This window comes from Moschus berezovskii, chromosome X, assembly GCF_049115385.1.
Source record: "Moschus berezovskii isolate FMDL1 chromosome X, NW_MosBer_1.0, whole genome shotgun sequence".
NCBI classification, from domain to species: domain Eukaryota; kingdom Metazoa; phylum Chordata; class Mammalia; order Artiodactyla; family Moschidae; genus Moschus; species Moschus berezovskii.
The window spans coordinates 115,458,823-115,482,361 of NC_142488.1; the positions used below are offsets into that span (position 1 = coordinate 115,458,823).

The window sequence follows — 23,539 nt, forward strand, 5'->3', positions numbered from 1 at the left end:
ATTTGGCAGTTGCAAGCATCATTATACAGGTGGCCCATGAAAATTTTACTGAAGAGTAAATAAAATAGAGTAAGTGCCACCCAAGAAACACCATTCTCAGTCAGAGCTAAAAGCAATTACTTGTCTTTGATGATACATAATAAGTATTGATAACAATAACTAATAATTATTGAGAGCTAACTATGTACCAGACACTCATCCAGCAGGTTTGCCTTAATTCAATAAATATTTATCAGATGCCTAATATGTTCCAGGAAATGTTCCGAGGATTCAAAAGAAATCAAATCAGACAAAAATTTCCTGCTCTCATAGGACTTAATTCTAGTGGAGGAGATAGAAAATAAATGAGTAAAATAAAATGCAATAAAAACATAAATAAATATGCATTTAATTATTTTATCTTATAGACACATAGTAAGAATAAATATATAAAATATAAATTTTAAGAAAGCAAAATAGTATGTCAGATGGTGATAAGAAAGATGAGCATAGTAACTCACTTGGTCTCAGATAGTCATTGTTTGTACTTGTGGTTCCAGTGTGTTTTTTTCCCTGGTGCACTCTTTCACTTTCAAAAATGTCCCAGTTTGGACAATAAATATACAGTCACCTGAGTGATAAGTACTATAAAAAAAAGCAGAAAAGGAGCATATGTGTGGAAGATTTTAATTTTCAGTAGCATGGTCAGGAAATGTCCACTGAGGTGACATTTGAGTATGGACCTGCATCAGGTGAGAGAGCAAACCTGGGAGTTATTAAGGGGGAGAACACTCCAGACAGAGGAAATAGCAACTGCAAAGGCCCTAGGGCAGAAAAATGCCTGTACTGAGAACCATCACAGAGGCTAATGTGTTGTTAGCAGGAGGAGTAAACAAGTTAGTAGTAGGCGAGGTCACAAATATAAAGAAAGACCACATTATGTAGACGCTGGTGTTCTGAGTGAGATGGGGAGCCGTTGCAGTTTGTGATGGGGTGCACATGATCTGCCTTAGGTTTTAAAATTATCATTCTGACAGTTATATTGAGAATAAATGTAGGGGTACAAGGGCAGAAGCAGGGACATAGGTAAGAAAACTACTGCAAAAATCAATATGAAAAAGGAGACTGGCTTAGACTTGGATATTCACAGAGGAAGTGAAAGAAATTAAGATTCTGAATATATTTTGAAGGTAGAGATGACAAGGTCTCCTGATAAAATAGATGAGGTTAGTGACCACACCAAGGATTTTGATAAGAGACCCTGGAAAGAGCTGTCATAATCTGAGACAGAGAAGTCAGCTTTTGGAGGGAGGATTTGGGGTTTGGTTTTGAACAACATCTCAGTCAGTTCTCCCCAAAAAGAAGAACCTGAGACAAGAGATTCTGTTGCCAGGAGTGAACTTTGGGAAGTGATGCCCAAACAGGAATGGAGGATCAGTAAGAGTGCAATAGAGGAGTAAGGAAAGTCAATCGAAGGGTGAGTTTTTGAGCTGGTCGCAGCTATGGGTAACTGATGCTTACTCTTACTGGAGACCCTCCAAGGAAAAATGCCTGGAAGACCATCTGCTTGAACTTAGAAGAGAGAGGCATTCGCGACTGACTTCCTGTCTCTTTTAGGTCAGGAGTTGTCCTATTCTATATTAACTCTCATACTTCCAGGTTTACACATGCTGCAGACTGACTGAGTGGCCATAGGCATTCCACACAGAGGTAGCAGAAAAGGCAGGAGATGAGGTATTGTTAGCGTACATATGCACACAGCTGGTAGCTGCAGCAACAGCTGGAATAAAATGGTTGGATGAGAGAATGTGTGGTGGAGAACAAGAGGTATCTGGTATAGATATATTAAGTTTGAGATACTTATCAGCCACCCAAGTGGAGATGAAAAATAGCCAGTTGAATATACGAATCTGAATTTGATGGGAAAGTTCCAAACCAGAACTGTGAATTTTTTCCAGCATATAAACAATATTAATATCATGAGACAAAATGACAGGACCAAGGGAATAAGTGTATCAAAGAAAAGAGACAAAGTCTTCAGGCCCCCCAAGATTTCATGGTTGGGAAGATGGGGAAGATCCAACAGAGAAGCATAGGATGACTCAGAAGCAATGTTGGGCTTCATGTAGATTATTAGTAGAGAATGAAATGATGCAATGTTCAGACATTGAAAAACACCTGTCAGTAGTCTGTAGATTAATAGACCACTTTAATGAGTTGGAAGGAAGGAGAAAAGAAAAGTCAGGTGGTATGAATTTCAAAAGAAGAAAGGCTGTTAAACTGAAGGCTGGAATAAACTGTTTATCAATGAGTACATTACTTCTGGCTCAGTTAATTCAAGTACTTAAGAGCATAATGCTAGAAAGAATAAAGTCAAGAATTTGATCTTAATTCTAGATAGCTATTCTGACAAAGAAAGGAACACTGTTGTATGGCCATAGCATACACTACAGTCTTGCACAGGCATACTGGCCTGATGCTAATCACAGTGGATTCCTGACATTAAAGAGCAGAAGGTGCAGGGTGTTTTCCTACATCAAAGTCATACAAATACTTCTGATGGTAGGTAAGGAGCATCATCTTTTATTACAGACCTATTTGAACATCAGCTACTATATCTGATGAATGAATTTTGTATATAGTATATTGATTAAGAACATGACCTTTAGTATCCAGCAAACATATGTTCAGGTCTCAACTGGGCCACTTACTAGATGTGTCATATTGGGAAAGGGAACTTTCTTAAGTCTCAGTTTCATCACCTGTAAACTGGGATTATAAGTATGTCAAAATGTCATAGGGTTGTCTTAAAATTCATGCTTAGCACAGTGTCTGGCACATAATAAACATTCAGTTCAGTTCAGTCACTCAGTCATGTCCGATTCTCTGCGACCCCATGAATCATACACGCCAGGCCTCCCTGCCCATCACCAACTCCCGGAGTTCACTCAAACATTATCTCTCATTATTCTTGAGAATGAGAAAACAGGAGCATTTATTTGCTGAAATATAATTGTCTACTGAGTCCCACCCTGCTGTCTTTGTTAGCCTAGAAGCATTTTTCTGCAGCAGCTTTCAACTTTATTTTAAACTTGAAAACTCACCAGAGACTGATTTCTGTTTTGTTTCAGCTTTTCAGAAGTCACCTATGAAGTTAAGCCTCTTATGTGGATTAAGTCAATGGCAATATTGATTTGGGCTTTTTATGAGCCACCAATTCTAGTTATCATAACCCTTCAAGGAAGAAAGAAAAATCCCCTAGAAGATTAGAAACTCTCCCATTCTCACTCTGAGTAGACTAAATGGTAAAATAATCCAGTGGATGCTTAGTTAGGAAGGCCATCAGGATAATAAAGAGCAATATTTCCATTTATTCAAACTACAACATCAATAGAATGTGCCTCCTATAGTCTACCAGCAAAGGGAAGTGTTCAGATAAATGTATTCAATTTTTAACAGTTCCTGGGAACTCGCAACATAACAGACACATTAATATGTACAGAGTTTTGAATATATATATGAGTGTGCAATGATAGTAACTGAATGAGACTGGATCATACAACTTTTCAAATGGGCTTGTGGTATGAAGGCAATGAAAGGTGATGAAGAATCCAACAGGCTAACACTCATCTTCTGATGAAAGGTCACTAAGATCCCCATCTTTGAGGTCAATGTCATCAGCATGTATTAGAGGGAGTACATGCTAAACTGCTTTGGATAGTGTGTAGAGACCTACATATAATGTAACAAAAGCCATGATGCTTCTAGTAGATCATAGCAGAATAAGACTCTTCTAATCTAATTGCATGACTTCAATACTGAAAAAGATGGATGTTAGAAATTAGATTTTCAGCAATACTTTTTCCTAGTAGCTCAGCTGGTAAAGCGGAGAAGGCAATGGCACCCCACTCCAGTACTCTTGCCTGAAAAATCCCATGGACGGAGGAACCTGGCAGGCTGCAGTCCATGGGGTCGCTAAGAGTCGGGCATGACTGAGCACTTCACTTTCTCTTTTCACTCTCATGCATCAGAGAAGGAAATGGCAACCCACTCTAGTGTTCTTGCCTGGAGAATCCCAGGGACAGGGGAGCCTGGTCGGCTGCCATCTATGGGGTCGCACAGAGTTGGACACGACTGAAGTGACTTAGCAGCAGCAGCAGCTGATAAAGAATCTGCCTGCAGTGCAGGAGACCTGGGTTTGATCTCTGAGTTGGGAAGATCACCTGGAGAAGGGAAAGGCTACTCACTCTAGTATTCTGGCCCTGGAGAATTCCACAGACTGTATAGTCCATAGTCCATGGGGTTGCAAAGAGTCAGACATGACTAAGCAACTTTCAGTACTCTTTCAGTTTTTAAAATGTTTATTATCTGGTGTTAATCATGTCGTTTTTAGCAGAGATATTCTCAAGAAGATCTGAAAACCATTCTCTGGCGTTCCACAGCAGTTTAATTGGAGATCTTACAGTCACTGTGACAGAACCAAGAAGTTTTTGTTAAACCTGTTTCCACTATTGCTGTTGCTCATCCATATAGTTAAGTTACAAAGCAAATGGATGAGATTCTACAATCCTCAATGAACTCAGACTGACTGGTGTGGCCATAGCATGCACCCTTATTCCCATGCATAAAGTTTTACTTCATTCATTTTCATGTTATTTCCAGTGACACAATTTCCTAGATCCTAAGAACGGGCAGGAAATGACTATCTGAAAATGACTATAATTGGCATTCTGTGAGTGGAAGGCACCTGTGAAAAGATTTGACAACTGGGAATAATATTTGTGTCCCAGCAGCTTTCAGAATGATTTATGTATACAATCTCAGTTGATCCTCTGTACCACAGTAAGCAAATATTACCTTCACTTTACATAAGAGAAACAAAACCTTGTAGAAGTTATCTTATTAAAAGAAAAATTGTATCTTCAGAACTTACGTATGTAGCAAAGTCTACAAGAGTTTAAAAAAAAAAAAAGAGTCCCTGCCCTCAAGAAGTTCACAGTTTAGCTGGTGAAATAAACAAGTTAATAGTCAATTACAATTAACAGTGATTGGTGCTTTGGTAGGAATATGTACGAGTGCTGTAGATCAGAGGGGCATCAAGCTGAGACTGCACAGGACCAAGAAAAGCTTTCCAGAGCAGGCAGTATCCAGACAGAGGCCTGAAGGTGGAGCAAGACCTCGCCAGGTGAGGAGAGGGGAAAAGCAGCGTAATAACAATACTTGGGGCATAGACGAAAGTTGGTGCAAGTGAACCTAGGGCTCTACCAGCATTTGGAATCAAGAGGAAGAATTTTATCAGCTCCAAAAACCATAAAGAAATAAGGGACCATGCCGGTAGGGTTGGTAAAGTGGTATAGCTGGATGGTATACCACACAAAGGAGCAGAACTTCTGTTTTATTGAGGTTTGTTGGTTTCTAACATAAGGGTTTTAGTGCTGCAGTGGGAACCGAGGTTTGTGGAGTGTGAGAAAGTAAAGAGTAGCTGAGTAGCTCTAAGAAAGTGGCTGAATGAGAAATAGTGGCCTCAGAGGAGAGTCATGTCTGAGGCAGGATGGAAGGTATGCGGAACTGCCTGAGAGAGCTGCAGGGGAAGGGGTGTTCAAAGCTTCATTAGTTGAATTCAATGCATTCATTCTGTAATGATGGTCTGCTAAGCTATTAACTAAAAGAGCAATTTGAATTTAAATCACTGTTTCTTCAGTATTCTTTTTCTCTTATACCATCCTGAATAATTCATTACCAAATATATCAAAACCAAGATATGCAACTTTTTAATTCAACTTACAAATATTTGTTCAATGACTGGCTCACTATGTGTCAAATATTGCACTATATAAAAATGTCCAGTTACTGGTTAATGACATCTGATTTTACTCCATAATCTTCAAGGACAGGACAAGGGGAAAAGAGTTTAAAGTTCTCTCTGTGGAATTCTGGTAAAAAACGCTTAGCAGTATACATTGTCAAACACTAGAAAATGGTAGAAATTCCTTGATGCCTTCAAAATCAATAATCAATAAATACTTATTGAATGCTTCCTCTGGAAAACAATGAGTAACTGAGTTGAACTTTGGTGAGACTTAGGGTATAAAGGATGAATAATTAGAATCGCTGTGCTTACACAGGGAGGAAAAAAAATCAACACATTGCACTTCCACAGAAGCTTGGTGATACAACTGAAATAGAATCAAATTTCACAAAACTCATAGAGGGGTAGGTTTAGTGTGGTCCTGCCTGAAGGCATGTTTTCTGAAGGTCCTTGGCAGCCTTGTGATTCAATTTTAAGTGCTTTGAACTTTGGTTCAGAACCTGAGTAATAAAAACTGCTTAATTGGGTTCCTTTCACAGCTTCTATTTTTTTAAGCGTATTTTAGCAGAAGTTCAAGTGTTCTACCAAGAGAATGACTTATGAGAGTTTGTTTCGTGTATTGAAAAGGTAACTTTCTGATGGCACTCTTCTTGAATCTGGACATCACATAAGATTACAAATCCAGGACAACAGCCCTCCACAGTATTCTTAGGAAGGCAGAATTCTAAGTGGGCTCCAAACTTTACATTGAAATGTACATTTCAATCTGACAATATTTAAATATGTGCAAGTAAGAATTGCAAATCAACCTTCTAGATAATCCTATTAGTACAGTAGAACCACAATTAAAATTATAAATACTAGGAAGTCTCATTTAATTGAAGTTATCTCCCTCTCCACTCACCATTGGCAGTTGGCGTTGATAAACAACACAAAGTCACCTCTGAGCTTTCTGTTTCTTTATTTCTACATTGAGGCCATTCTTCATTGGCTTTTGCATCCACAGTCTAGTACAATAAAACTGGAAGTAACTGATCAGAGTAACACCCTCCTCATCCACAGAAAGTCATTTACACCAATTCCCCAGCTAAATTCAACTCTACAAACTAAGGCATGGAAAAAAGAAAACTCATATATTTTAAACAGCTTTTTGTCAGTGAATTTTAGGCTAACTGTTAGCTGCAAAAGGTTTTGAACTTACATTTCAATTTTATCTAAACTTGTTATTTATGGTATGGCAAAGACCAGAAACCATTCAGACAAAACATCATATACTAAAACTATCAAATACTCTTCTATGAAAAGTAAAAGAAATACATAGCAATCAAGGTGGCCAAAATTCAAATTTGAGCCTCTTACAAATTTACCTTACCAGAAGAGAAATGCTAAGTACAATGCATTGAATAAATTCATTTGTTCAATAATATTCATCAAGCACCTATAATTGGTCAAATATTGTTCTATGCTCTAAAGTTAATTCCAAAAGTATGGTGGCAGAAAAGATAGCATAGCCAGCCCAATTGTGTTTTTAAGTCCAGTATCCATACATTTGATAGATTCAATAGCCCATTGACCAGATATACTGACCCTACCAATCACAGTGTGGTTTGGAAAGAACATGCTGACTGACAGACCTGGCAGTGGGGTGGATACAGCAGAAATCAGCTATATTGTTCTCTGTATAAGAGCTGTGTGTGAGGGAAACAATTTAGGAACATAGCTTGTCAGCCACTAACACTTGTCGAGCATACTTGGAGCTTAGGGCATTTGGAGTGGGAAATTATGGGAAAAATAGAAGGCATAAGTGACCATGTATGAATTTTAGATGCTACTCCATATAGCTTCTCTTCTGTTTTTGCCTCTCCATTTTTGTACATAAGTATGTCTTGTTTAATAAAATGCAATCAATAGGAAAAAAATTAGAGAGCCATTCCATTAAAAATTAATCTACCTCAATATTTCTTTAAATTATATATATAAATTGTATAAATATAAAACTATAAATTATGTTATATACATATAATGATCACAAAATATAATATAAACATGTGTATTTATACACAGAAAATGTATAATAATATTATGTATTTCCTGTGACTCTCATTTTTCAACACTACAGATAACTTTTTTCCAATTAGTGAAGGTGATTTTGTACCTTCACTATAAGGTACTACAAGGTGTTTATTGATACACCTGATATCAATATAATATTTGAGACATGTTAGCATTCAGCCTACTTGCATGTCAATGTGATAATTTTTTAAAGTGTTCTCAAAACTCTGGACCTGAACCATTACCAAGGAGACATAATTGGACTTTAGTAGTGAAATCTTGTAAATGTCTTAGTTGAGGGTAGAGAAATGAATCTTACCTTAAACCTGTAAATTCTAGGAAAGGTTTGGGTGTGTCCTTATTAAATTATTTTTATTTTTTTGCCTGTGAGCTCATTTCTAACTTATTCTTCCATGATATAAAAAGACACAAAGGGTCATTGCTCAAACAGTTAAAGACTCAAGAGTAATAAAATTAAATACTTCATATGTTACAGGAATGACTGTCACCAAAATAGCACTGCATATGGTCCAGTTTATACTGACAGGACAGCAGAATTCTCAGCTTTTAGTATAAAAGGCTTCAAGTGAGAATATTTCCAAGGTTCAAGGGGATTCAAGATTTATCTTCTGTCACCTCTAGACCCTTTCAGAATTATAACGAGAAAGAAAAGTGCCAAAAATAAATAGAACTTATTTGTATATGGAGCTAGTTCTGTATCACAGATGACCAAAAAAGCAGAATAACCATTTTCTGACAGGATGATTTCCTGACAGGACATGTTGGCATTACCTCACAGTCATTCCTTTGCAGATATTTAAAACTGCTTTGCTGTTCACATAAATATAAAGCTACATTTTGAAATGCCAATTCTGAAATCTTATTCAAATCTTTGTAATAAAAGAGAATCAACATGTAACATGGATACTGTCTCAATCAATTCTATGGACCTTTCAAGATGCATGGCTTCCCTTTTAGGTATTGAACCAAATCCATGCCCTTTCACTTCACTTTCTAGGTTTAGCAACTGCTTTCTTCTATATTTCAACAACCTCCCTTTTTCATCAATCTTCAGTAGTCTCTTTGCTTCAGCCAAGTTATCTATCATGCTTGTCATTCAAATGGTCTGACTTACCCATGTCTGGCCTTTGAGTTAACCATATAATAAATGAGCCCTAAAGAGTTAAAAAGGAAAAGAACAAAGCTTTTTTTTCCCCGTTTTCACCACCCCCGGGGTATATATCCCCTTTGAGCTTGCCCTGTAGCTGAAGCAATTCAAACAGAGAAACCAAATTATGTACCTAAAAAGAGGACAGTTGCTTTGTTTCCCAGGGCATAGTCATCTCTGTGACACTCAGCCAGGAAGCCAGTCTTTCACTTCTGAAATTATGTAGATCCGCAAAGGAAAATACATAATTCCACAGTGTAAAGAGTTATTTATGAAGGAAACTCCAGAATTATTCTTCATACTGTGGTGTAGATTTTAATCTAGGTTGAGGAAGAAGCATTAAAGGGTTAAACACAGTATTAAGCAAAGTGAGCTCAGGGATAGACAGTTGAAATGGATGAGTGTGCAGAGGTAAGAGATATTTTCAGACTGAGAGCAAAAGACCATGCAGCCTCAAAAGCTGCAAGGCTGAAGTGGGAAACTGACCTAGCTATTCCTGGATAAAGAGTGTCCATAGATAAGAGAGATTGGTCAAAGGTAAAACCACACTGTGTAATATGTCTATAATTAGTGGTAACTACTTCCCTGGTGGCTCAGATGGTAAAAGCATCTGCCTACAATGCAGGAGACCTGGGTTCAATTCCTGGGTTGGAAAGATCCCCTGAAGAAGGAAGTGGCAACCCACTCCAGTATTCTTGCCTGGAAAATTCCATGGACAGAGGAGCCTGGTAGGCTACAGTCCATGGGGTCACAAAGAGTCGGACACGATTGAGCCACTTCACTTCACTATGTATTGTTTTATGAAGCTACTTAGAGAATCTATACAGAGAATTTGCTGTATAGATTAAAATCTATATAGAGAATTATATAGGGCTATTATGAAATATAACCCCACTAGGTGAATCCTACCATTTGATAATATTTTGGTATCTAGGAGGTGATGAACTGTGACTGATAGTGGCTACCTATGTGTGTGTTTGTGGTTAGTCATTCAGTTGTGTCTGACTTTGCGATTCCATGCACTACAGCTCAGCAGGCTCCTCTGTCCATGAGATTTTCCGGGCAGGAATACTGGAGTGGGTTGCCATTTCCTCTTTCAGGGGATCTTCCCAACCCAGGGATAGGACCCGCATCTCCTGCATTGGCAGGCTGATTCTTTACCACCGAGCCACCTGGAGAGATGTGGTTACCTACACTCATAGCTTAATGATGAAGAGTAAAGTGGAGTTTTACAGAAGTGAGGACTTCTGAAGGATGCATGAAGGTGCAATTTCTATAGTGCATCTCTGTAAATAGCCTTCCTCCATTTTTGCAACTATTTGGCTCCCTTCCCTTCTCCGAAGTCAGGTTCCAAACTTACGTGTACAATATGTATTTTTGTACACATCAGCCTAACTTGAAATCATTTGTATGTAGAGGTGTGTTATATAAAAGTCTATATAAGGAAATATCATCTCCCTTGTCAGAAACAAAATGCAGACCATCTGTAGATTTAGCACTAGGTAGAAAACTTCCCAGTTGATGATGAACACAGTAAATCAAGGTGACTCAGTGCCAAGGGAAGGTGAAATTCAGGGGCTGAGCCTTCCACCTTCAAAAGCTTTTCCTTGTAGCTTCTACTTTTAGTACTAAATCGTGTAAGATCTACGCTGCATTAGCTAGGGGGAGATGAAATTCCCTTAGCAGAGAATCTTAACCCACGGTCCACAGATACAGAAGGACTTCAAGCTTCCTGAAACCCTTGAAATACATGGCTGATATTGTATGAATGTGCGTTTTTTTTTTTTTTCTGAAAAAAGATTCAGAGCTTTGATCAGATTCTCAAAGCATTTAGTAGTCCTCTGCCCCTCTGTCCTCTACTATGAAGAGCCATTACTCTGGGCATTGGGAGATGTTGATGGATTTTCAGAAGAACGGTATGATCTGATTTGTGTTTACAGAGATCACTGCTAACAATATGGAGGAACATCTAGAGTTACCTTTTCATTAGAAAAAGAAATTATAACATATAAAGTAAATATCCTATCTCCCTCAGATATATTACAGAGTGGTGTCCCCCCAAATAAAGAATTTCCAACTTCAGTTTGGCACTCAATACTACTTGTAAATCATTTTTGCAAATGAGAACAAATATTTAAAGCATGGAGTACAGTGTGGATATCATGTACTAGAGCTGCATCTAACAGTGTAGATGGAAGAACATAGGCTTTAATCAGTCATGAATTTATATTTTAGCTCTGCTATTTACTCAAGCTATGTACTTCTATAAAATAGGGGTCATGATGCTTATCTCCACATCACAGGGTTATGAGAAGGACTAAAGAAAAGTGATATGTGAACCTACTCAGCAGATTACTTGACACATTGTTGTTTAGTCGCTCAGTCATGTCCAACTCTTTGGCTACCCCATTGTGTAACCTCTTGAGTAGCCTGCCAAACTCCTCTGTCCATGAGACTTCCCAGGCACGAATACTAGAGTGGGTTGCCATTCCCTTCTCCAGGGGATCTTCCCTACCCATGGATCGAACCTGGGTCTCCTACATTGGCAGGTGGATTCTTTACTATCTGAGCCACCAGGGAAGCCCACTTGGCATATAATGGTCAATAATATTAATTGTCATTAATATTTCCACATCTCCATCTTCAGTTCTGCCTCACCTGAGCTGAAGATATTTATGTACACTCCATCTTGGCCAGGTTGAAAACCTCCCCTGTTACTCATATAAAGCTCTTGACTTGATGCCCACTTTCAGCAGACAGCCTTCTCTCTCCTTTATCCAAGACATGAAATTCAATTCTTGCCACTCCATTTTGGAATTTACCTCCTGTCTGAGAGGAAGCACAGAACTCTTTCAAAGCCTTTCCTTCTACCTGAGATTCTGAAATATTCTCCAATACAGCCTTATTTCAGTCAGTACATTCATTTGTACTCACTCTTCAAGTCCTTGTGATTTGGTGTCATTCTCTAAGATTACTGGAACTGTTTATCATCTTGAATGCACACTGCACAATGGAATCTTCTCAGGGATTTGTTTTTAATGCTTGGGTCCCACCACTAAAAATTCGGATTTAATTGGTCCGAGGAGCAGTGTTGGCACTGGGATTTGTGAAACCCCAGGTAATTTTAATGTCTAACTAAGGTAGAGAATCTCTGGTCCAAAGCCAGCAATGACCTTCTAATGGCCTTTTTTTTTCTTTTTCTCGATTTTCATTCTACTGGCTAATTGTGAAATCTTTGACTGTTTAGTTACCTCTTCCCACTGGAAAGCCTCTCCCCTTCCCTTTGATTTTTCTCTGACATCTCAAGACCAGCCTTTATCTTCTACCCATTATTTTAAATTCATAGTTCTCTCCGGGTATTACATTTGGCATTCTTTATTTCTGACTGTACATGTTCTTACTGGATGATCTTTTCTACTCTTGCTACTTCAGGAACCACCTATTTCTAGATGATCACACACACACACACACACACACACACACACACACACACCATTTCCTTGAACTTGAGATCTAAATTTGGAGCTATGTCTGCATACAGTGACAGCAGTGGGACCTAATGTCAGACTTCCTGGGTTCCAATATCCCAGTCCTATTACTTACTATCTCTGTAATACTGGGTAAGTTATTTAGCATTTCTGATTCTCACTTTACTCATCTGTAAAATAGGGATAATAATGATCCCAACCTCATAGCATATTAGGAAGATTAAATAACACAATCCATCGAAAGTACCTTACTCAGTGCCTGGTGCTTAATAAATGTTAGATGTTTCACTTATAATCATTGTTATCATTCCACAAGCAGAGTACATGGTTCTAGACTCTCATAGTACTTTACATATACCACTTCTGTAACATTAATCATATAGCAGTACTGTAGCTGGTTTATATCTGCCTTCCTTAATGTCCTCTGAATTCTTTGAGGGGAAAGATTGCTTTTCGTTCATCTGTATCTTCAGAGTTTAACTTGGCAGAACTTGGCACAGATAAGCAGACCACAGATAGGAAATAGGTTTCATCTCTCTTGCCAACTCTAATTGATTGACAATGTTTGCACAGAATAATGTGTAGATAAGGATGTGAGGCCACAGTTGGGCTCAGCAGGAAAGAGTTCCACGATTTGATTAGGGACGTTTGCTGTGCTACAGGTAGAGGGTACAGTGCATAAATGCCATGGATACTCCATAGCAGTTTTAGATGCTACATAAATAACCATTTATCGATTAACTTTTCATAAACAAATGATACTAGCCGAAAGACATGAACCAGTTGGAGTTGTTGCTAAATAACTTACTTTTCTCTTATAGCTTAAAATTTTGGGCAGTCATTATAGATTTTTATGCTAGAAACTTGTGACAACTAGAAGCATAACATGCTTACAGCAGAAAATTCATCACAGGTGATCAAATGTGGTTGAAATTTTCATTTTACAGGCCTTGCTACATCATATTACGCCTGCCATCTGTGATATTTCCCATATAAATACAGATTTGGAGTATTCAGAAAGAATCTGAATTCTTTCAAGATTTTTGTGAGAACTGTTGTCCAAACTGTTTAGATATAAGCCAACAATAGTTTATACTATTGATAAGTGCTTGAAATTAGAGTCAAGATGTGCTTTTCAAATCTGGACTTCTGTCTCCACCTTGAACCCACAAATGGCAATACTGTTTGAGCAGCTTCTGCTGTGGGATGAAATAGCTTATTAGTCAGGGGCAATGAGGAGGGAAATAAGAGTCATCTGTGCCCATTTATTTCAAGATGCACTTCATTCACCTAGCAGAGTACCTGGAACACTTGACACTAAATGAATGTTTAACGCATAAATGAGTAAATGAAAAAATGGATGGAGGGAGGGAGGGATGGATAAATGGGAAGATAGGTGGATGGATGGATGACAGATTAGCTTTGATTCCATGTAATCTTGGTAAATTCAGATTGGCAATTTTACTTTCTTTCCACCAGATGGCAATAATGTGAGATTTAGGTTTAGGTTGCAATACAGAAAGCAGAAAACAAACAAAAACCGTATTAGGAGAAAGAGAAGCCACAAAAGAGAGGTCAAGAAGGAAGAAATGAAATGCTTGTGTCAGATGCAGTTCTCAAGAATCTATGGTCCCGTGGGATTTGTAACAGATCTTCCTCACACCATTTGTTATGCATGGGTGACTTTCATTCATAATCACTTTTCAGTAAAGCAGCTATATTCAAAACCAATCTTATTATAAAAATCATAGGGCAATTCTCATAACTAAAATTATTATCTTTTATTTATAATATCCACACATTTTCATTCATTTTATAATCATTTCTTAGTTAATTGATGCCTCACTTGGAAGTGAGGCTGCTTGGGAACAACTGCTAGCCTGTGTGCCTCCAGGAAATGTACCCCAGCTATTAGACCTGCCAAAAATCATATAAAATAAGCTTGCCTAAGGCTCATTCATCCTATTAGCAAAGAATTGCGTGTAATATTAGATTACTGTCCATCTCTTAATTAGGAAGCTTTTGGAAAATAAGAAAACTGGTTTTAAAATCCAGTGCTTTGTGTACATAGTGGGGATGGGGATGGGTTCTGGTTTTTTGGCAAACAGAGATAAGAATATGAAGATTTTAAATAGGATCAAGTATTTCCTCTTATTAATATTTCCCCAAGCAAGTCCTGAATTGAATGACACAGTAAGTTCCCTAAAAAGTGGAAAAAACAAGACTCAGAAATATTTCATTATAAATATTGAATATGATATAGCATATCATTTGCCCCTTACTAAAGAAAATCAGAACACAAAGGCTTTTTAAACCTCCTTGTAAAACCTTGGTCACTGAACACAAAAGAAGATGAAAAGGATTTTAGGGAAGCAAATGAAAGGAAACTAACAATTACTGAGTTCCTAAACACTTTCACACTTATGATCACAATTAATACTCACAACAACCTCATGATGTACATATGGGAGGCAGTGTAGCACAGTGAACAATGGAAACTTTGGAGTCATAGACTTGATTTCCAATGCCAACTCTTACTACTTCTTGGCTATAAAAACCGGCAAGTTATTTCTCTCCGAGCCTCAGTTACCTCATTGGTAAACTGAAGATAACATCTCATCTCATAAGGCATTCGTGAGGAGTAAACAGAAGCATCTAGTAGAGCCCTGGAACACAGCAGGTACTATTCAAGTTTTATTTTATTATTATTACTACTTTTATTTTTTCTACTGCGATTACGGTATTGATGATGATGAAGTCAACTCTGCAGTCAACTTTATAGGCTCAGAGAGCTGAAGTAACTTGCTTAAAGCTGCACAGTTAGTGAGCTTAAAAGGCATCTAGCACAGTGTCTGATACTATAGCAGGTGCCCAGTCAAACTTATGTTAACTTTCTTCTTTCCTATCTTAAAACTCAATGATTTTCTGAGAATTTTATTCCTTAAAAATAATGAGTCAGGTCACCTCTAGCTAGTTCGATGCAAGATGCTACCATATATTTGTGAAAATCAAGAACATTTTCTTATACATAAAGGTATACATGGACCAAAATAACACAGAGGATTCCAGACTTCACAAAAAAAAAAAAAAAAAGATGACTGGGGGCCCACAATTTTGCCTGATGTAGGTTAATTCATTTCTCCCCTAAAGAGACACATATGTTCCCTCCTAGGTGTCTAAAAAGATCATGAAGTCAGTGACAAGAAGACCCTAACTTTCCAAACTCTCACTTCCTGGATCTTTATACTTGACATATTTCAATATAGCAAATGATGGTGCTAGTTAAAATAGGTCAAAAACATGTTTATTTCAGTTCATGGATGACAGATTCCGGTTTTGGTCCTTAATTTTTTTCAGGTCTCACTCTATACATTCTCCCTGGGTAATCTCATCCATCTCCAGGCATCTCCTACTATATAAGACACCAGTGAACTCAAGTCTATTTATTTCAACAGTCCAGATCTTTCCTGAAGTCTAGACACACATTAACAACTGCTTGGCAGGAAAATCCACCTGGATGTCACCCAAGCAACTTCAACCTAACATGTTCAGAAAGAAACTCATTCCCTTTCAAACCCACTCCTCCTATTTTTCTCCTCTTGGTAAATGGATCACCATTCTCCAAGTTTTCTGACTTGAAATTCAGAATCATCTTTGACTTTGTTATCTCTTTCAAACTCGACAAGTAATCAATTACTAAGGCTTATCAATTCTACCACACTAATACCTCTTGAATATGTTTCTTCACCTCTACTGATACAGCCAGAGTTTAGACATTCATCACCATCCTTAGCCTGGGCTAATTCAGTGGCTTCATAGATTGTCTCCCTGCATCCAATTTCCCCCAGTTGCAATCAATCTTCTACACTGCTGCTTACACATCTACAATACTCTTCACTTCTCATCCGAAAAATTATAAGTCATCAGGAAATTCTCTATTACTTAAAAGCTTTTTTAAAAAATGTTTAAAGGAAAAAAAGGAACTCCTAACTTGGGCATGGAAGACTTTTTGTTATCTGATGCCAACGCACCAATTTTCATATTGAAATTTTCATCATGCTAAGCCTTTTCACGGTTTTATGCTTTTGCACCTGCTAACCTACCCTCTGGGCTTCCCTGATAGCTCAGTTTGTAAAGAATCTGCCTGCAATGCAGGAGACCTGGGTTCGATTCCTGGGTGGGGAAGATCCACTGGGAAAGAACCTGCCCTCTTGGAATGTCCTTTTCCTGAGTGTGTGTGTGTGTGTACAGTCACTCAATCATATCTAACTCTTTGTGACCCTATGGACTGTAACCCACCAGGTTCCTCTGTCCATTGGATTTCCCAGGCAAGAATACTGGAGTAGGTTGCCATTTCTTCCTCCAGGGGATCTTCCCCATCCAGGGATCGAAACTGCATCTCCTGTATTAGCAGGCTAATTCTTACCATCTACCACCTGGGAAGCCCTCATCCTTTTCCTGGTAAACTCTTATTCAAATGTGAAAAAATTGATCAAATATCACTTTTCTATGGACCCTGATTCACCCATGTACTTCCATAGCACTTTATTAATCTGCAAATGTACCTGCTACATTTAAGTGAAATGATTTGTCAGATGTCTATTTTCTCCACAACATTATGGGTTTCCTACAAGCAGAAACTATCATGGTCATCTACATCCCAAGCATCTGACTTGAAGCCTGACACATAGCAAGTGCTCAATAAAAGCTTATTGAATAATAATAGGCTATTAAAGAGAAATTAGGATGACATTTTAGAAGACAAACTTTCTCTCATCTCAAAATTTATTTTGAGCACAATGCATGCAGACAAAATCTGACTAGGTCTTTATACTGACTCAATATAAAATCTCTTATATTTTTAGAACAAACTGTCATCAGTAGTGCATTCTTATTTAAATTCACAACATTATTAGGTCAAGCACTCTATACACTGATTCTATAAGCCACAACTCACAATTATAAGTTCATATTCTGTAAAGACAACCTTACAGAGAAATATTGATGGTAATTACACATTGCTTAAAGCATAATAGAGCCAAAAAATTTCCCATATGAAAATATTTCCCAATTTCCAGTTACGTAGAAGAAAAAATTACTCATAACAAAGTTGCAGTCTTCAGCAGACTAAATAGGGAAGACTAAAATGGAGTTCTAGAAAAGACAGATATAAAACTTTTACCAAGTATGCTAAGAGCTAAAACATTAGTGCTTTTTTGCATTTCTTTTTCTTGGGGATGGTCTTGCTCCCTGTCTTCTGTACAATATCACAAACCTTCATCCATAGAGTGTCCCTTGGACTGCAAGGAGATCCAACCAGTCCATCCTAAAGGAAATCAGTCCTGAATATTCACTGGAAGGACTGATGTTGAAGCTGAAACTCCAATATTTTGGTCACCTGATGTGAAGAGCTGACCCATTTGAAAAGACCCTGATGCTGGGAAAGATTGAAGGCAGGAGGAGAAGGGGATGACAGAGGATGAGATGGTTGGATGGCATTACTGTCTCAATGGACATGAGTTTGAGTAAACTCTGGGAGTTGGTGATGGACAGGGAGGCCTGGCGTGCTGCAGTCCATGGGGTCGCAAAGAGTCGAATACGACTGAATGACTGAACTGAACTGAAAACATTAGTAACATAGTTAATATAAATATTTAGTGTATATCTAAATGTTGGTATGAATATCTTAAATTTTGGCTCAATTTAAAATTTTTCTAATGTAAGATTCCAATAAAGCAATTTTCATTTGTAATAATTTTACATGGTCTGTGGTGGTCCCTGAGAATTTGCATTTCTAACAAGTCACTAGGTGATTCTGCTGCACCAGGGTCCATGCTTTGAGAACCATTGATCTAGATAATCAAATCATTTTTTAAAAAGATCTCCACACAGACTTATTGCTTTTTTAAAAAAGTAATCAGTGCCAACATCAGTATCTCTTTTTTTTTCCTATGAAGTGAAAATGGGGTCTAATACCACTTCTCTATCATCTGAAAAGAAATAAGGAAATCATATTTCTATCTACCTGTTTTCTACTTATTAGAAACTATCTTGTCAACCCACAATTGAGGAATTAAGGTTGTCCAAAGGATATGCCCCACATCATGGCTGTGGTAGAGAGGGTTCCAACCAATTCTTACCTTCCCTTTGCACTGTGCTGCACAAGGTTTCAGCGTTCTGTCGACAAACTTTCTGGACCTTTGCTTGGTAATCTCCACTAACCTTTTTACAGCTCTTTTGATGCTGAAGATTTATTTGAGACTTTCGTCCCATATAGGCAATGGCTTGAAAAGCACTTAGCTGTTTACTTTTCATCTTACTATAAATGATTTATCTTTCAGTCTGTAAATGGCTATTTGTAGGATTAGACAAATTTTGAATGCTCTGATAAGAGGATTGTTGCATGCAAACTCATGCATAATCCGTAAAAAGCACATGTAACCTACAACCACAGTTAGGATTGGCATATGAAACAGATTCACTAAGCATATGTAAGAAGTACGAATTGTTAACCAATTAACATCAGCAAATTTGTTTCTGAAACATAAGTTTATGCACACAACTATTCCCTACTGAGAAATCATATTAGCTATAAAAATCCAATAAAAACATACCTTGGGTAGATTTCTCGATTTCTTTCCTCGTCCTACTCTGGCTATTGTAATTCATCCTCAGCTCTTGGTTATATTCATGCAGAGTTTCTCTGGAGTTGTATGACTGTCTTGGTTTTCTTCCATCTTCACTCTCATCGGAAGAACTGGTATAAGCTAGGTCCATTTCATGCTTGACTTTTGACAGAGGCTGGTAGGGTTTGCAGTCTGTTTGCTCCATCTCTGATGAAGCAAGCTCAGTTTCATGAAAAAAGGAAGCAGAACTCCTTTAGTGTAAGCGGTCCTGAAAGAGGGATGGAAAAACACAAGCTTGCTTAGATTTGTCCTTTTGCAAGAAAATGCATCTGGCAGATTCACAATTGGTCCTGATAATACTATCAAAGGAGGGGAGCCAAAGACAAACTGCATGACATGAAACTAGCCTGGGGCAATGATAACACTATGTTCCATGCATACTTCATCAAGCATTTAGGATTAAGCTGGAGGTAGCAGTATCAGAAAATACTTAAGTATAAAAAGAGACAGCCTTCAAAAATATTTGTAACGGAATACAAATAAAGGACTGTGTTGTTCTATGGTGTGTGCATGTTTTTAATGTTAAAGTCTGTGGTCAGATTTTTAAAAAATTATAAGATTTGAAAGTGGCCAGAAGTACAAATATTAACCCAGCACATCCTACATTTGAAATGAAAACTGGTAAGAGAACTACATTCAGAAAGAAACACGTTCTTGCCTCTGGTTTAATATTGCATTTAAGAAAGGGGCTCCGAGGAAGAGAATGAATCTGAGTTAGAGACGCTCATGAAATAAAGTGTCCTTAAGGGGGACTGAGCTCTTTGTGTTCATATTGTGGCTTCTGCGCCTCCGGCTTGCAGAGCATTTTTAATGAGTTAGGTGGTGGTAAATTTTTGTTCTTCATAGTACCGAGAGGATATAAACAGCACTTCTAGTGAGTATACTGGTGTAGAAACAGCAGGATCTAAATCGGGTTTAGAAATAGAAATTTAAAACTTCATGATAAATCATTGAAAGAAATCCCCTTCCCCACAGAAAGCTGAGCTAGGAGTCATAAGGCTCTTAAGACCAGTAGCGACTTTATCCCCCTTACTGAGCACAGAGCAGTTTGAGAAGCTCAAACACCATCTGAGATGTCAAAGTCTTCTGAAAAGTTTTAAGTCCTGTAAACATGAGCTTATTTTCATTCTATATATTATTTTATCATCATTTTCCTGCACTGTTGCAACTTTGCAACTTGGTCCTTTCATACAATGTTAAAGAAACTTAGCTTGAAACCAAACAAGGCCATGATTTTATTTTGCAGTGAAAATGACTCCCTGATTTTTCTTCAGCTCTTCACTATATGCATTTTCAAAGAAATCTACTGACATCTGGATGGTGTCTCCTTTGTCACGTACAGTATCTCACTTTTGGGAATTTCTATCACATGTATAGCAAAAAGAACATTGAAATCACCCTGTAAAGCTGATAGATTGACTGATGAGCATTCAAAGGTATACAATGTTTCGTAGCATGAACAGTTTCACTAGTTGAGGCCTTATTTCCCTAACCATATATTAAGGTCCTTGAAGACAGACTCTGAGTCTTATGCATCTTTATATACCCCATACCACTGAGCACTACTCTAGGCACATACATAGTAAAAACTATTTAAGTTCTGAACCCACAAATTCCATAAGTGGTCTATGGAGGCACCTTGTTTGCTTGAATTGATATCAGAGCTGAGCATTCTTGGAGAGAAAGCAGATAAATGAATATATACTGGTGATTCAGCAACAATCTAAGTTCATGCCATCTTACATACTGAATCTAATATCCTCAATTCACAGCTCCAGACTAGGTCCCTCCCCTGTGCCACAGACTTGAGTATCCAACAGCTTTCTCAGTGTATCTACTTAGATATCTAAAAGGTATCTCAAATGTATTGTGTTCAAAACTGAACTCCTGATTCCCACCCCTTCCCCACTTTTTCTTTCATAGTCTTCTCTTTCTTGGTAAAAGGCAACTTCATTATTTTGTTTGCTCAAGCCACAGACTCTGAAGTCATGCTTGATTTCCATCTTTCACATCCCACATACAATCCATCAGTTCATTCTGTTGGTACTACCTTTAAAATATATCCAGAATCCAAAGGCATCCTCTACCTCCCCAATACCACGTCAGAATTATTGCCAAAGCCTAATTGATCCGCCGGTTTATACCACTGCTCCCTTATATATAGCACATTCCTCACACTCCAGACAGAATGAAGCTTTTAAATCTAAGTCATATCATCTCTTTTTGGCTCAAAAGCATTATTGGCACCTTCAGTTCAGTCGCTCAGTCATGTCCTTAAAAAAAAAAAGCTGCAATTCTTACAGTGACCTAGGTGGACTCCTACAATGTCCACCTTTCCCCACCGTAACCTCTCCAAACTCATCCTCTGATATTTCTTCTTATGTCACCCACTCCAGATGTATTGGGTTGGCCAAAAAGCTTGTTTGGGTTTTCATAAGGTGTTATGGAAAAACCCGAATGAAGTTTCTGGCCAACTTTATATTAGCCTCCTTGCTATTTCCGAAAATACCAGGCACAATTCCACCTCAGGGCCTTTGCAACCTCTCATTGTAAACCACTAAAAAATGTCATTTTTCATCCTCCTTCCTGTCTTTCACAGAACTTGTCACTAAATGGTATACTGTATATTTTATTTGTTTATTGTCTGCCACCTGTCTCTCCCATCGAAAATGTAACCTTCATGAAAGTCGATATTTTTATCTGTTCTATTCATTTCTATATTCCTAAAATGAGCACAGTGCCTTGCATATAGTACATATTTGATCAATATCTGCTAAATGAATTGAGTAAACCAATGTCAAGACTTACAGAAGGGGCTAGAGAAAATATAGAATGAATAGACCATAGTCTCTGTACCCAAGGAACTCACAGTTGTAATATAAGTGATAACAAACAACTCTACTACAAAGTAGAATGGAATACCTCACTAAAAACAAAACAAAGTACTATCTAAGCATCAAAGTTGAAGGTACTGGGAAAGGATTGCTTATTTGTTTACCACCACCACCATCATTACAACCACTGAAATTCCAATAAGCATCTAAGGCCAAATTTAATCTCTTTCTTTTTAGGTTCCCATAGCATGTTCTTCAGAAGGTAGACAGTTGTGTGGATTTTAGGCCTTGAAAGTGAAAGTAAAAATGTTAGTTGCTCAGTCATGTCTGACTCTTTGCTGCTCCATGGACTGTAGTCTGCCAGTTTCCTCTGCCCATAGAATTCTCGAGGCAAGAATACTGAAGTGAGTTGCCATTCCCTTCTCCAAGGGATCTTCCTGATCAAATCCTGGGTCTCATGCTTTACAGGCAGATTCCTTACTGTCTGAGCCATTAGGGAAGCCCCTTGATTTAGCTACAAACAGTGCATGGTGAGAAATGTACCAATAACAGACTTCTGAGATGCATCATTGCAGCTGAAGATTGGACTTTCACCCAGAAAAGGAGACATCAATAACATTTATTTCACTTCATTTTAACCAACACATACAGTTCTTTGTTTATTAAAGACTGAAAGTTTACTGAGCAGGGATGGAGAGTTATTTTCCACATAAGGTCATTGATAATGGAAAAATATCAAACAAGAATCTTATAATTAAAAATAAAAATAAAATGTTTAATAAAATGTCATAATATGGAGATAAATAGGTATTGTTCTACTTTCTAAACACACTTCCCAACTCTTACTTGCTCTTTCAGTGAAGTATTTGGTTCACTCTGCCTGGGATTAATATAGCAGAGATATGGTCAAAATCATGCTCCCTGTTAAGTCTCAGTTGGTTATAAACTTACACCACTCAAATCTGTCAATTTAAATTTAAAAATGAAAACCATTTCACTTCTAATGCCTAACATTGTGTTTTGGTTACTATCATTTATCATTTAAAATCTCCTCTATTTTTACGTATAGAAATTTAGACATTCTTCTTTCCCTCAATATATGTATTTGCAACACGAAAATGAGATGAGGAGAGAGAGAGGTGCCTATATCCATTCTGAACCATACTTAATGTCCTCATCACAGCTATTCACAGCTATAATCATTGAGTGTACCCCGGAAACAATCTTACACCACAAATTGGTAAAAAAAAAAAAAAAAAACAAGAGAAAATAATCCTTCCCTGCTTCCTGACCCTCAAACACAATTTCTTATCTTAAAATTTACATCAGTGGACCCAGATGGCAGAAAATACATTCCAGTTCTCTTTAACAAGATAAACTCCAAGGTGACTTCAGAGGAGACCCAAGGAGGTTCTATGTTTATTTCTTTAGTTACCATAAGGCTAGGGAGAGACAACTTGGTGTGGGGAAATTACTCGCCTTGCAATGGTAGGATTATCAAGACCACAAGGAAGCAGCAGCAG

General features: G+C 37.8%; 1 protein-coding gene across 1 annotated transcript in view; it reads right to left on the minus strand.

Moving 5' to 3' along the window:
- LOC148773438 (teneurin-1-like) overlaps nt 1-19,384 on the minus strand; it is an 85,106-nt gene extending 65,722 nt beyond the window's left edge. Inside the window, exon 1 of the mRNA XM_088834300.1 lies at nt 19,111-19,384. Within this exon, the coding sequence (XP_088690426.1) occupies nt 19,111-19,327 (217 nt within the window). The 5' untranslated portion in view covers nt 19,328-19,384. The remainder of the gene's footprint in view (nt 1-19,110) is intronic.
- Between the last annotated feature and the right edge of the window lie 4,155 nt (nt 19,385-23,539).